The sequence below is a fragment of the Trichosurus vulpecula genome, chromosome 2 (genome assembly GCF_011100635.1).
Source record: "Trichosurus vulpecula isolate mTriVul1 chromosome 2, mTriVul1.pri, whole genome shotgun sequence".
Lineage (NCBI taxonomy): Eukaryota > Metazoa > Chordata > Mammalia > Diprotodontia > Phalangeridae > Trichosurus > Trichosurus vulpecula.
The window spans coordinates 39,874,443-39,888,046 of NC_050574.1; the positions used below are offsets into that span (position 1 = coordinate 39,874,443).

The 13,604-nt window shown below is 50.0% G+C and overlaps 1 protein-coding gene across 1 annotated transcript; it reads right to left on the reverse strand.

The window, feature by feature from the left end:
- Nucleotides 1–3,674: 3,674 nt before the first annotated feature.
- GIPR (gastric inhibitory polypeptide receptor) lies at nucleotides 3,675–9,770 on the reverse strand. Its single transcript, XM_036747269.1, has 13 exons — nucleotides 9,708–9,770; nucleotides 9,133–9,232; nucleotides 8,536–8,643; nucleotides 7,609–7,712; nucleotides 7,369–7,472; nucleotides 6,774–6,903; nucleotides 6,251–6,410; nucleotides 5,681–5,741; nucleotides 5,404–5,473; nucleotides 4,723–4,811; nucleotides 4,490–4,628; nucleotides 3,955–3,996; nucleotides 3,675–3,860 (listed from the first exon to the last, which is right to left on the reverse strand). The coding sequence occupies exons 1-13, from the start codon at nucleotides 9,768–9,770 to the stop codon at nucleotides 3,675–3,677; spliced, it is 1,356 nt and encodes a 451-aa protein (XP_036603164.1).
- Nucleotides 9,771–13,604: the final 3,834 nt, after the last annotated feature.

The window sequence follows — 13,604 nt, forward strand, 5'->3', positions numbered from 1 at the left end:
CCTGAATCCTCATCTACCAGGGACACGCCCATCCCAGCCCTGCTGGACATGTGCTGGACACAGCCTCCTGATGGCCTGGCCCTGGCCCCAGAGAGCCCCGCTGCCAGCACAGAGCCCTCCTCCTCCTCCTTCCCACCCTTAGGGAGTTACTGTTAACATGTCAACAAGTGCAGACTGTAGTATAGAGTCATGGAAGTGGAGGTGCAGGGGTGGTAAGGGAACTGAAACCCCTGCACACAGGAGGAGGAGGAGTTGGGGGAATGCTTTGGGGGCCTAAGAATAGGAAGGCATAGAATTACAAGCTCTTAGACCTGGAATCGGGCTTACAGACCACCTCATTCATCCCCTTCTTTGTATAAAGGAAACTGAGTCCAAAAGAGCAGCCTTGGTTTGCTTTGGGTCACAAAGGTAATGAACAGGGTGGAACCCTCCCAGACTTCATTTGAGGAGACACTGGGTTTGACTCAGCTGCTCAACACTAGGCCCCAAGGAGCTCCCCTTCCCCTGGGCCTGTTACAGGTTTAAGATCTAGAGTCTCATCCCCACCCCAAAGTCACAAAGCTTTGCACCTTCAAGGATTTCTCTCTGATGTTACATCATCTCAGTACAGATTTGTGTCATATTGCAAGCAGGTACTCCTTTCCTCAGGAGGGAAAGAATCCTTTGGACCCATGGAAATAAAAGAAGATTTAAACTGAAGCTCTTATGGTTATTTGTGAGGGGAGGAGAGGGCATGATAGAGCAGTGGTGGGGAAGTCTAGCCCATCCAGACCTCTGCTAGTGATCATTTTCTGCTGATCTTGCCTTTTTGGTGGATTTTAAAATGTTTGTTTTTAACGTTAACTTTTTTTTTTAAATTTGACTTCCAAATTCTCTCCCTCCCGTCCCTCACCCACCCACCTGTGAGAAAGGCAAGCAGTATGATACCAGTTATACGTGTGAAGTCATTCTTGCCTTTATCTTAACAATAATTTGAGAAATAAGACAGAATTCTATTCTGGATCTGATTTTTCTCCACCAGAGGAGCTAGTTGTGGGGCAGGGGGAAGCAGTGACTGCTCCTTCCTAGAGTTTGTGATGGAGGAAAGGAGAGCTGAGAACAGTCAGCATCCTAGAGACTGAGAGACCAGATTTCAAAGAATTCAGAGTAGGATAGGATCCTACGCACTAAAGTTCTGTTGGGGAAACAGCCAAGGAAGGAGAGGAAATACAAAAATGAAATTGTGAGTGCTCTTCCAGTGAGGAGGAAGAGGGTGCATGGTATAGAGGTACAGACAACTTGACAGGCCGCTTAGATTTTTAGGAGCCTCCAGAAGACCAAGCCATGGATGTGCATGTTAAATGGGACCAATGATGCTAGGATCGGTGAAGAAGAGGGTAGTGTGGGCCAAGAGTGAGGACCAGCAAAGGCAGTGTCTTGTGGATGATGGGACTGCATCATGTTCATTTTGCTCCTGTTTACCAAGGAAGATGATTTTCAGACTGGAGAGAGAAGTGGAAATGGCCACTACGGGGCTGAGCCTTGAGTCAGGAGAAAGGGAGTGGGCCCCTAGCTACTCTGGGTGAGTCCACAGTGACCCAGATGAGTAGCATCCCTGGGTATGATTTCGGAGCCACCACCAGGGATCTTAGAAAGGGTGGAGAGTGGGAGAGGGACCCCGAGCCAAGAAGGTCAAACACCCTGCAAACTTGAGGCCAGTGAGCTTGATTCCTGGAAGAGATTCTGGAATGAGTTATTACTAAAGGGACAGTGAACACAAAGTACCACATGGCTTCATTGAGGACCAGTCACACAAAACTAATTTTATTTCTTTTTTGACAATGTTACTAAGCTGAGGAGATACTGGGCCCAAATCTCATCAAAGCATTCCTTTGATTCTTGGGGGTGGGGTGGCGGGGGGAGACATGGGCCAGAAGATAGTACAGCCAGAGGGAGGATTTCAAAAAGGAGTCGATAAGAGGTCTCTGGTAGAATGCCACAGGGATCTGTGCTGCTTGAATGTCCTTGTCAGCAACTTTAATAAGGACCCAAGTGGCATCTTTATCAGACTTTCGGATGACACAAAGCTGGAAGAGGTGGCTATCACAATGAGTGATGGCATTAGGATCCAAAAATCTTGTAGGCTAACAGCACACGAAGGATTACAGGTCTGGAGTCAGGACCTTCATCCAAATCCCACTTAAGTGACTGGGAGAGTTATTTGACCCCCACCTGTTTCCTCATCTGCAAAATGAGTCAGTTGGGATTAGATGGCCCCAAAGTTTCTTCCAGCTCTAGACCTGTGATTCTATGAAAATTGGGCTGAATCTATTAAAATGAAATAGGGATAAATGTCAAGTCTTAGCCTTGTGTTCAAAACTGTGGGAGAGGCTTAATGGCTCATCTGAAGAATATCCAGGGCCTTGTAGAGACTGAAAGCTCCAACGGAATTCAACAGAGCGAGACCGCAGCCCCAAAAGCTGTTAGGATCTTGGGACGCATTGACTTCCTGGATCCAGGAGATGGTGATCCTGCTGTCCTGTCACTGACTAGGCCCCATCTGGGGGGCATTCAGTTCTGGGGATAATTTATGAAAGACCCTGATGGGCTGGAGAGCATCCAAAGGAAGAAAATGATGGTGGTGAAGGGCTTCCTCCATGCCAAATACGGAGGGGCTGGGGGATCTTTTACTCCGGAGAAGAGAAGCCTCAAGGAGGATATGATGGCTCTCTTCAAGTGTTTGAAGATAGAGCGGATGCATGGAAGAGGCATCCATCATGCCATGGTTTGTCCCAGAAGGCAGGACCATGATCTGTAGGGGAAGTGTTGAAAAGAGGCACATTTGGTAAGCAGGAAAAAAAATATCCCTGTGATCAGTCAGCCAGCCTTGGGACATAGTGAATTCCCCCTCACTGGAGGTCTCTAAGCCCAGCCTGGATGGCCACTTGTCCAGGAAGTTACACAAGGAGGTGTTTTTTTTCCAAGTACAAGTTGGGGTGCATGGCCATTGAGGTCCTTCCCAGGACCTTTATGACATGGTTTCTGTCTTCTGCTGTCTGGAAGACTTGTTCTGCTTGGTCCCAGAGGGTAGGAATTCCAGTTTTGGCTTGATACCCAATTTTCACACATGGGTAAACTGAGGCCCAGAGAACGGGGAGGGTCTCTCCTAATGTCACACAGGAAGTCAGTGGCAGAAATGGCCGTTGAACCCAGGTCTTCTGACCGGGAGAATAATTCCTAATGATGAGCTGTCTAAGGATGGAATGGGCTGCCAGGGTGGGAGAGGGGAGAAAGTGTTGTAGTGAGCTTTCCGTCGGGAGACTGGATAATGCAGAAGGACCCCTAGCTCAGGGCAGGTTGCATTAAATGACCCTTGCAGCTCTCAGATTCTATAATTCTATTCTTCTGTACACCCATGGGGCTCCTCAGCACAGACCTCTGCCTCTACTTATCTGAGCTTCATGGTTCTGCCTCTTCCTACTTGTGTACCCCTGACCAAGTCACCTCTTCTCTCTGTAAATGAGGGATAGTCAACCTTGTACTACCTTCCCCAGACCAAGGCTGTTCCAGGGAAAGAGCTACAGAAACCTAAATTAGGGCTGGAGACATGGCTATGGTGGTTATTACATTTTTGCTAATCACACACGCATCTTTGATTCTATGTTGGGAGGAACAGGGGGTGCTTGGAGCCTTTCCTAGCAGGAGCTCTCAGAGGCCGGGCTGGCCTCCTCTCCCTCCCCACCCTGTGCCCTGCTGCATATGGAGATGCAGGGGGCAGCCCCGTGGCTAGAAGAGCGGTGATCCCGGGACAGGCGTCGCTCATCCAGGAGACTTTGGACCAGCTGGCATCGCTGCCATTGTTTTCGGATCTCAGCCTGGACCTGTGGGGGGCCAAGAGGCAAAGGTAGGACATGACCACGATCAATCGACCTACTTTGGAGAAGAAGATTGTAGTGGGTCCGGGGGGCTTTGTACCTCTTTGTTGATGAAGCAGTATAGGATGCTGACAAAGAATCCCTGGAGAGAAGACATTGAATGAATACAAGTCCTAAAGAAAGGTCCAAGACTTCAGTCTTGATCAGGCTCCAAACCCAGTGTTCTCTGCCCCAAAGCAACCTGATAATCTTTGCCTTCCCTCCCTTTTTGTGAGCCTTGGTGCACCCTAGCAACGTGAGTTATATTATCTGCTCTTGGTTGATACGGAAGAGTGAGAGAAGATTCGCTATTAGACACATCCCTTCCCCTTTCAGGGCCTAAGCTTTCCCAAATATAAATATGGGGGTGGGGGTGAGACAACAGTTTTTAATTCCCACATCTATAATCAGAAGTGAAAGTCTTTGTATTCTTTGTATTTGGAGCTTTAGAGGTGGGCTGCAATCTTCGAAGACTTCTCAAAGCACTTTTCAGAACCAGGCTCAGCTGCTATATAAAGACTCTGAGGTCAGGGGGCAAGGGTGGCAGGTGGTGGATTTGAAGTGTCATTGAGACAGCTCCTATCCCAGCACCCTACCTGGAAGGAGCTGAGGAAGATCTCAAAGAAGAGTTTGGTGTAGCGAAGCATGCCCTCTGCCTGCTCCTCTATCACAGGTGCAAAGACCACCTCATGTATGCCCAGGAGGGGGACGAGGGTCAGTGTGGACCTAGCCAGCCTGGGGGGAGAGGGAGCATGAGCCCCCAGAGCCCTTCTACCCCTCCCCCCGTGAATCTTCCCTGACCTCAGCGACTCTTCCCTGCCCCCCCGACCTGAGCCTGTAGTCCTGACAACGCATCTGGTGGGCCCTCAGCTTGGCCAGCAGGATGCCCAGAATTCGAACGAAGATAAGGAAATTAACCTAAGGAAAGGAGTGACAGAATGTAGGGAAGAGTCATGCTGAGGAAGAGGGCAAAGTTGGAGCTGGAGTAAGAAGCTAAGGAACAGGAGTGTTCCAGACTCATAGACTGTTAGAACCTTAAACTATCAGCACCATGGACAGTTGGGATTGAAGAACATAGAATGTCAGAACATTACAGCTCTGGAAGGTGAGACCTAGAAACTGAGAATGTTATAGTTCATTTTCATCCAACCGTCCTAGTTATTGAACCTCTCCCACATACTCCCCCCACCCCACTAGGATAGGCCTGAGGCTAAGCCTGGGGGGGCCTTGGGAAGCCTCAGAGAGCATTGGGTATTCTCATTCTCAGCATGGTAGGGGGAAGGAGCCCACACAGGCGTAGGGGGCTTAGGAGAGGAGAGAACGGTCAAAGGGGGCTTCCTGGCTGCGGTGGGAAATGCCTAGGCTCTGACAGAGGGAGAGGCCCGGGAAAGGAGCCTAGAAAACCCCAAGCTGAGATGAAAAGGAGCCTGAATTAAGGAGAGGGGTGCGGAGACTGCTGAAGCAGGCGTCTTCCTTGAGTAAGAGAGTACTAGGGAATGGGGAATCATACCAAGATGGTGGCGAGAATGGGCATGCGGATAATCCACCAGATTGCCTTGATCTCATTCCGTTCCCAGCACCTGTGAGAAGAACTCTCCAAGGTTCTGCTCAGTCTATTAGGTCCTGGCCCCGCCCTTCAATCCTGGCCCCACTTTTGTGCAGGCCACACCCATATTCCACCCTAGCCCAGCCCACTACGTCCGTCCACTTCCCCTCCCTCCCCGCCCCCAGCAGGTCACGCCCACGTTCCATACTGGCTCCCCCTCCTGGCGTCCACTTTCACTCACTGAGTGTTCTCGTGGAGTTGTCGAGAGATCACCCACGGGACGACAAAGAGCGCGGGGCCCCCTGTGAAAACCAGTCACGCCCACAGAAGTCATAAGACGGGGAGACCCTTCTACTAGTTCGGGGCTGGGGCGGGGCGGGGGCCGGGGGTAGGTGAGGTGGGGGCTGTCGGTGTGTCTGAAGCTTTTTAAGGCCAGGGAATGTAAAATTCCTAAAAACCAGCCAAGTCCTAGGAATGCCTTCCCCTTGTTCAGGTGCCCTTCATCCGATCTTTTTATCTGTATCTGGTGTGGGCTCCGTTCTTTACACGTCGTCTCTCCCATGTGAATGTATCCTCCTCGAAGGCAGGCACTTCTTTTTGTCCTTGCAGCCTCAGGGTTAGCACAGGTCCGGACCCACAATCAGGGTTTAACAAATGCTTATTGACTGACTGGTCTCAGAGCTGGAAGGACCTCATCTCAGAGCTAGGAGGTAATCTAGTTCACTCCTTTATTTTCTCTATGGGCACTAGCCCAAGGCTCGGTGGTATTGTCAAATGGGGAGCACTGAGGGCCGGTCAGTGTGAGACTCACCCCAGCCGAGAAATAGGTAGCATTTGAAGTGACTATCCTCTGAAAAGGCCATCAGCGCCAGCAAGCTGTACAGGTATACACCTTCCACCAGCAGCCACGTGTGGTTAGCACTCACACAGTACTGGGTCACAATCTGGGCCACTCGGCAAGTGGCTAGGGCCTGGGGGTGGTTGAGAAGATCAGAAGCAAACAGAGGTAAACCTCCCAGGGGAGACTCCCTCTCCCAAACAACCCCATCAAGCAAATGCTCTCCCCAGATAAAGTCCCCCTCTTCTAGACCTGGTCTAAGGGGAGGAAAAGAGGTGAGAGGGTAGACAGTCAGATGAGTGGGAATGAGCCAAGGGGGGTGAGAGGAAGGTGGTGGAATCCAAAGATCATAGAGCATAAAACATAGACTGTCACCGCCGGGAAGCCACTTAGAATGGAGAACACAGAACATCAGCATATTAGAACTGCAGGCTCTATGCCCACACTGAAAGGGGAAAGGAAGGGAGAACCCAAAGATCACCTGATCAGGGAGCACCTGAGATGGGTCTTCAATGTGAAGGCCCAAGGTGGGTAGCAGTTTATCCCTAGTGAGGATGGCAGCTGCTCGGAAGACAAAGGAGATGAACAGATTCATGTGGATATAATTTCGGGTGCACCGAAGCTTCCTAGAGGGAGAGGGTCATGACAGAATCTGTTGACCTAGCCCATAACCACCAGCTCTCCACTTCTCCCCACCCCCACCCCACACACACCATATAGTTCCTTTCTAGTTCTCCCTAAGGAAGCCTGCCCTGGACTGACCTTCTACCCTTGCCCAACAAATGGTCATTCTATCTTTGCTTGAAGATGTCTATTGAGAGGGGAATCCACCATCTCCCAAGACAGTTCATTCCACTTTTGGACAGCTCTTCCTGACATAGAGCCTAAAAGTCCTCTCTTCTGAAGCCAGACAGAACCAGTCTGATTTATCATCCACCTAAAGGCCCTTCTGATGCTTGAAGACATGTCTGCCCTCCACCCCCACATATTTCCCTCCACCCAGAGTCTCCTAAAGAGCAAAGCTGAATCTCACTATTTAGACTGGGGGCCCTCTGAGGAGAGGGTCTTGTCTCTCCTCTGGAACCAATTACCTAAAGGAGCTGAGTAGCAGCAGAGCCAGCAACAGGGCAACCAGGGAGAGTGAGTACCCCACTGTATACACCAGCTGCAGCTTCTCCAGGATCAGCCTTTGACCCTGGAGGAAGGAACCCCCTCAATGCTCAGCACACAGCCCTGAGACCAATGGCCCGCTTTCCCTATGAGATGGCCAGATTTTTCCGTACTCTCCCTGAGGAAAGGGCCATGTTTCTTCCTACACACAATGATCTCACCTGGAAGACCTGCTCCCTCTCTGGAGACACACATTGGGAATGGTCCCTCCAGGATCCCCACTGCCCATCAGCCCCACAGAGACGCAGCACAGAGCCCATGGTCACTGAGGAGAACATGGAAGACAGATACCAGGCTATAGGAGGTGTGAAATGTCTGGGTGGAAGGTGAGGGGTAGAGACCCAGAGAGGCACCACCCGTGGAGACAAAGGGAGCTCACGGGATCACAGATTTCAGACTGGAAGAGACCTCAGAGGCTACCTCTTCATTTTACAGATGAGGAAGCTGAGTCCTAAAAAGGTTCAGTGACTTGGCCAGGGCCACACAGTTTGAGGTAATATTCGAACACAGATCCTCCTGACTCCAAGCCCAGGTCCTTGTCTCTTGTACCATTCTAGACAAACACAGAGATGCTCCCAGAGAAAGAAGAGCTCAATATGAGTGTGTCAGACCTGGTGGTCCCTGAGCATACAAGGCATTAGAACACAGGAGAGAAGGGACTGTGGAGAACATCTAACCCAAGCCCTTTTTTTTACACGGGGCGAGGGGAAAACTGAAGCCTGTGCAGGGGGAGTGACTTTCCCAATCCCAAGATCCCATGAGGAGACAAGGACTTGAACCTAGAAAACCGGGGAGATGAAGACAACACTGAGAGATTCAAAGAACCAAGGAACCAGAGAAACCCAGAGAGACAGAGCTAGACAGAAAGTCAGAACCACAGAGAGGAGAGAGAGACATAGAGAAACCCAGAGAGGACAGGGAGAAGGAGATAAGAGAGAAATAGAGATCAGATATTTACACACACTCGAGACAGAGACATAGAGAAATCCTGAAACAGGTACAGAAAGAGAATCTGAGGCAGCCTCGGACTCAAAGAAAGCCTAAAGAAATGGGCCTCTTTGCTACTCTCCCAGCAAGGGGATCCTCACCTTTCTGATGCCAGGGCAGGTACCAGGGGCAGGGGGCACTAGCTGTGGTGTTAGGGGGTGAGTGCGGCCAGCAGGCATACATGTCAAAGGTCCCATTGCAGGCAAGGCCTGGGGGAGAAGGAAGCAAAGGGAGGCAAAGATGTTTACTCCCAGTTCCTTCTCCCAGGCTCCTCCCAAGTGGGGGTGGGGAGGAGAGAGGAAGAGAATATAGATTTGTGAAGGAGGTGGATTCTTCCCCTATCCCACCCATAGAACCTAATGGCTGCTCCCAACTGCCTTCTCCCTTCATCAGCTCAAGCATGAACCATCCAATCTGTGAAAAATCTGCCCCATGGACCTCCCACCCTTATTGCTTTCCCCCAGGTCTAGACAGACTGGCTGTTCTACCAATGCCTTCCTACCTGCCCTCTCCAACATGCACTACCTGCATACACCCATCCCCATCCCCCAGCACTGACAATTGAATGACTTCAGGTCTTGGAAAGGCATCTCCACCGGCCCAAACAGTGGCCCGACACAGGTTTGATTCTTCCCCCCGGATTCTCTCTGAGATTCAGGACAGCCCACCTGCTCCATCCCTCAGGAGCCCCAGCTCACCTGTCAATGGCTCAGCAGCAGCTAGAGCCTCCTGGCACTGAGCCTGGTACTGCACCCACCTACGGTAGGCCTCATTGGCTGTGTTCCTCAGAGAGCTGGCCTGTGGAGAGAAACCCTCCTCCCCAGACCCCCAGGGACACGGGAGAAGAGGAAGGGATCTTGGAATTTCCACTACAGTTGGTTGTGAGGCTTAAAATCCTCTTGGAAAGCCATCAGAAGCCATTTCATCCACCCCAGCCTCTACAACCTGTAGTGTGCCCCATCCTCCTCCTCTAGCCAATCTGGCACTTAGCCCTCTCCCAGATTTGTAAAGTATCAGGAAGGGGCAGGATTTGCAGGCTGGTGTGAGAAAGGGAAAGGAGGTGGTCTTGAGTGGCCATCCAAACTGAGGGGTGTCTTAAAACCTCGAAAGCTTGGTCATGAGACTTAGTTACTTGGGAATGAGAAGGGTGTCTGTAAACCCACCATTAGTGCTCCTGGGAGGGAGGGTCTTGAAACTACTTCTTACTTTCACCCCCCATCCACCCCCAGGAAGATTTCTAAGCCCTTATGGCCTCTCTCTCCCACCTCCTTACTTGTACTTTCCACAGGACTGGATGGGACAGCAAGAAAATCAGGAGAGGTGGAGGTGTCAACATCACAGGAAGGAGTCTAGCCTTCAGAGTCCACGATTCCAGGGGTGCCTTGGAACTCCTTAACAATCTTGTGGGACGCAGGGTAGTGTAAGAGACAGATGACCTTAGAGCCAAGAAGTTCTTGGACACATCTTGGCTCTGTGACCCTGAACAGGCCACCTCATCTTAGGGCATCTTGGTACCCTAGTCTACACAATTGATTACTTAAATTGAAGAGAAGAGCTAACCTGTATTGGTAGAGGAAATTTCCTTACCCAGTAGCTCTCTATACCAATGAAAATCATGGGTCTAGTCTCTATTCCTAACTACCCTGTGAGGGAGGTTTAAGTGCTATTACAATGCCCATTGCATAGAGAAGATGGAGTAAAAGAAACAGAATTTCAATCCACTAGATCAAACTGTTTCTGAGTTTTCCAGAAGGAACTTTGAGGTCCATGGCAGAAACTGAAGGTTTGTTTGATGACTTCTAAACTCCTCTAACTTCTAAGCCATAAGGCAGCCAGATAGAGCACCAGGCCTAAAGTCTTCCAGACTCATCTTCCTGAGTTCAAATCTGGCCTCAGACACTTACTAGTTGGGTGACCCTAGGCAGGTCACTTAATCTTGTTTGCCTCAGTTCCCTCATCTGTGAAATGAGCTGGAGAAGGAAATGGCAAATCACTCCGGTATCTTTGCCAAGGAAACCCCAAATGGAGACACGGAGAGTCAGACACGACTGAGATGACTGAACAACTAGGAAATTTCTAAATCATTTCCAGTGCTTCCCCATACCAGGCTGAGATTGTTTGCCACCCCCACCCCCCACCCCACCCCTTACGCCCTCCAAGAACTCTTTGCTGAGTCCTATTTTGCCACATATTTCAACATACTTTCCATTCCCTACTTTCCTCAGGAGGGGTTCCACTCACCACCTTCCTTCTCGACACCTCAGATCTCAAGACTTTTGGAGTCTAGAGAGGGATTAGGGTGGAGAGGGAGGAACCCAGGTGTCTGAGGCACTTGAATGAGGGAGAAAAGGTGGCTCCATTTTCTTTGTCCCAATTGTTCTCCTCTGCCTTCACCCCACCTACATCTCCCTACCTACCTCCAAATCCCATCACCAGTGACTTGGGAAGGAGACACTGAGACACAGAGACAGCAGAAGAGATAGAAAAAACATGTTCTTAGTGGAAGAGAAAAGATATGAGGTCATCCCCAAGGTTCTACGTGAGGGGGCGGGGAGAGGGAGGGGGAGAGGAAGAGAGAGAGAGACAGAGAGAGAGAGAGGAGAGACAGAGGAAGAGATTGAAAGAGATATTGGTGAGGAGAGAGAAAAGACATGAGATCATCCCCAAGGTTCTGTGAGAGAGACAGGGAGAGAGAGAGAGAGAGAGAGAGAGAGAGAGAGAGAGAGAGAGAGAGAGAGAGAGAGAGAGGGAGACAGAGATAGACAAAGAGAAGAGAGAGAAACAGAGAGAGACAGAGACACAAAGACACAGAGAGAAACAGAGAGGGAGAGAGAGAGAGAGAGAGAGAGAGAGAGAGAGAGAGAGAGATGAGAGGGAGACAGACAGAGACAGACAAAGAGAAGAGGGAGAAACAGAGAGACAGGCACAGAGACACAAAGACAGAGAGAGAGACACAGAGAGAAAGAGAGACAGAGACAGAGAGAGACAGAGAATGCAAAAGATCTGGGCTTTTCCCTTACCTGTCCTGTCACCTGTGGCTGCTGCTCTGCCCTTCTTCCTCTGGCCCTCTCCTCCAGGCTCTGGGTTCTGAGCTCCGCCCCGGGGTGGGTGCAAACACTTCTTGTCACACATGGAGTCCGTCAGAGGCTCAGCCTTCCTATACCTAGCCAAGGCTCTCTCTCATCCTGTGTGTGTATGTGTGTGTGTCCTTTCATTTTTGTCTCCTAGAATCTTAGGATCTGGAAGCTGAAAGGGACCTTAGCCTCCAATGAGCCCTTCTGTTTTTGCCTCTTCCAGTCTCTCAATCATCCCGAGTCTCTCACAGATGGAAGGAAAACAGAGTAGAACAAACACACAGGGGCTTCTTTCTCTCTTCTCTTTCTGTGTCTCTGTGTTCCTGTCTCTGAGTCTCTCTCTCTTCTCCTGTTGCTCTGGGTCTCAATTTCTCCCCTTGTTTTTCTTTGCTTTGCTCTAATAGGAAAGATCGTAGTATCATCTATTTAGAGCTGGAAAGAATCATATAGGTCATCGAGTCCAACTGAGGCTCAGAAAATGTAAGTGACTTACCCAGGGTCACACAGCCAGATTCAAACCCAAATCTTCTAGACTCCAAGTACAGCAATCTGTCCACCAAACCATAGTGCTTCCAAGGTCCCAAGGATCTTTTTTTTAATTTATGGAAAATTTGACAAGCATCAACAAATATAAATACAAGGTGTCCCAAAAGGTCTTTAATAAACTTAAAATCGAACTGATTTGGGGACAGCCTGTATGTTGTCTGTCTCGACTCTCTCTCTTTGATTCCATTGACCTGTTTCTGTGTGTCCTTGTATCCCACCTGTGATTATAAGAAGTGGGGAGCAGAACAAAAACCTCCCTTTATTTGTAAAAGAACTCATACATATTCATCAGTGTCTTAAATATTCATACACTCTCACTCACCAGAAACCCATTTTCCTGTATCACAGAGAAGGAAACTGAGCCCCAGAAAGGGTTGAAAAACAGAGGAAGAAAAGGAAGACACTGTGGAAAATAGAATGTCTGTCCTTGGCACCCCCCCCCCCCCCCCCCCCGCTATGGTGTTGGTGGGGAGTAGGAAGAAGACTGGTTGGTGTGAACTCCTTCTGAATCTTGCCCCTCAACTCTTCTCTGAGCTCTCAAAGCACTAAAACCCAGGATGGGATGGAAGGAGCAGTCTCCTCTGGAGAGTGGGGCTGGGGTCAGCTGACCTCTAAATACAGGACTCAGGTGTTTGAGCCACCCCACCCCCCAGCTCTCCTTCTCCTACTCCATTCTCCTTTTATGTTCCAGTGGGGACAGCAGAGGAGACCCAGGACATCTTTCTTCTCCTTTCTCTGTTCCTTCTCTTCAATCTCTGTCTCTACTCTCTCTGAGAGTTTCTGTGGGTATATTTTGTGTTCTGCTATGTTTCTGTGTCTATCCCAGACTCAGTGTCTCACTTTCTTTCTCCTGGCTTAGGGTTTTAGGGCCTCTCTTAAATGACACCCCTCCCCAAGGACTGCCAAGCTAGTCAGGGGGCTGTGGCCTGGGGCTGAGAAGACAGCAGGCACAGGAAACAGATCCTGGGGGAAGAGACAAGGCTCTGGAGCCCAGACAGATGGCAAGGTCAATGAGGCAGGGAAATGAGGTCTCCAGGGGAGAGACAGGGCACTGTTGAAGGGGTGGGATTGGAGGAGGGGAGGTGGGAGACAGAGGCATGACTGAGACACACATAAAAAGACAAGAAGATGAAGAGACAGAGAGACCCAGTGGCAGGGGAGCTAGAGATCAAATATAAAACACTCCCCTATTGGCCTTTCAATTCCTGTCTCCCTGTAGACCCTACCCCCAGCCAGGCTCCCACCTACAGAAACGGGAGAGAAACTTCTCCAGCTAATGCTAACTCTCCTTTCTTGAGTGGAAGTCTGAGGACCTAGGAAGGTGGGCCTTCCTGAGGGAGCCTTGGGGGTCTGACCCTGGGCTTTCTGTCTTGGCCTGTCTGACTCTTTCTTTATGTGTTCTCTGTCTCTAGCTTGATCTCTCTCTGCCTTTCCGATTTGTGTGTGTGTGTGTGTGTGTGTGTGCGCGCGCGCGCATCTGTCTCTGTATCTCTACATATATACACATATATTTAGGTATCTATATGTCTCTGCATATATATTAATGTGTG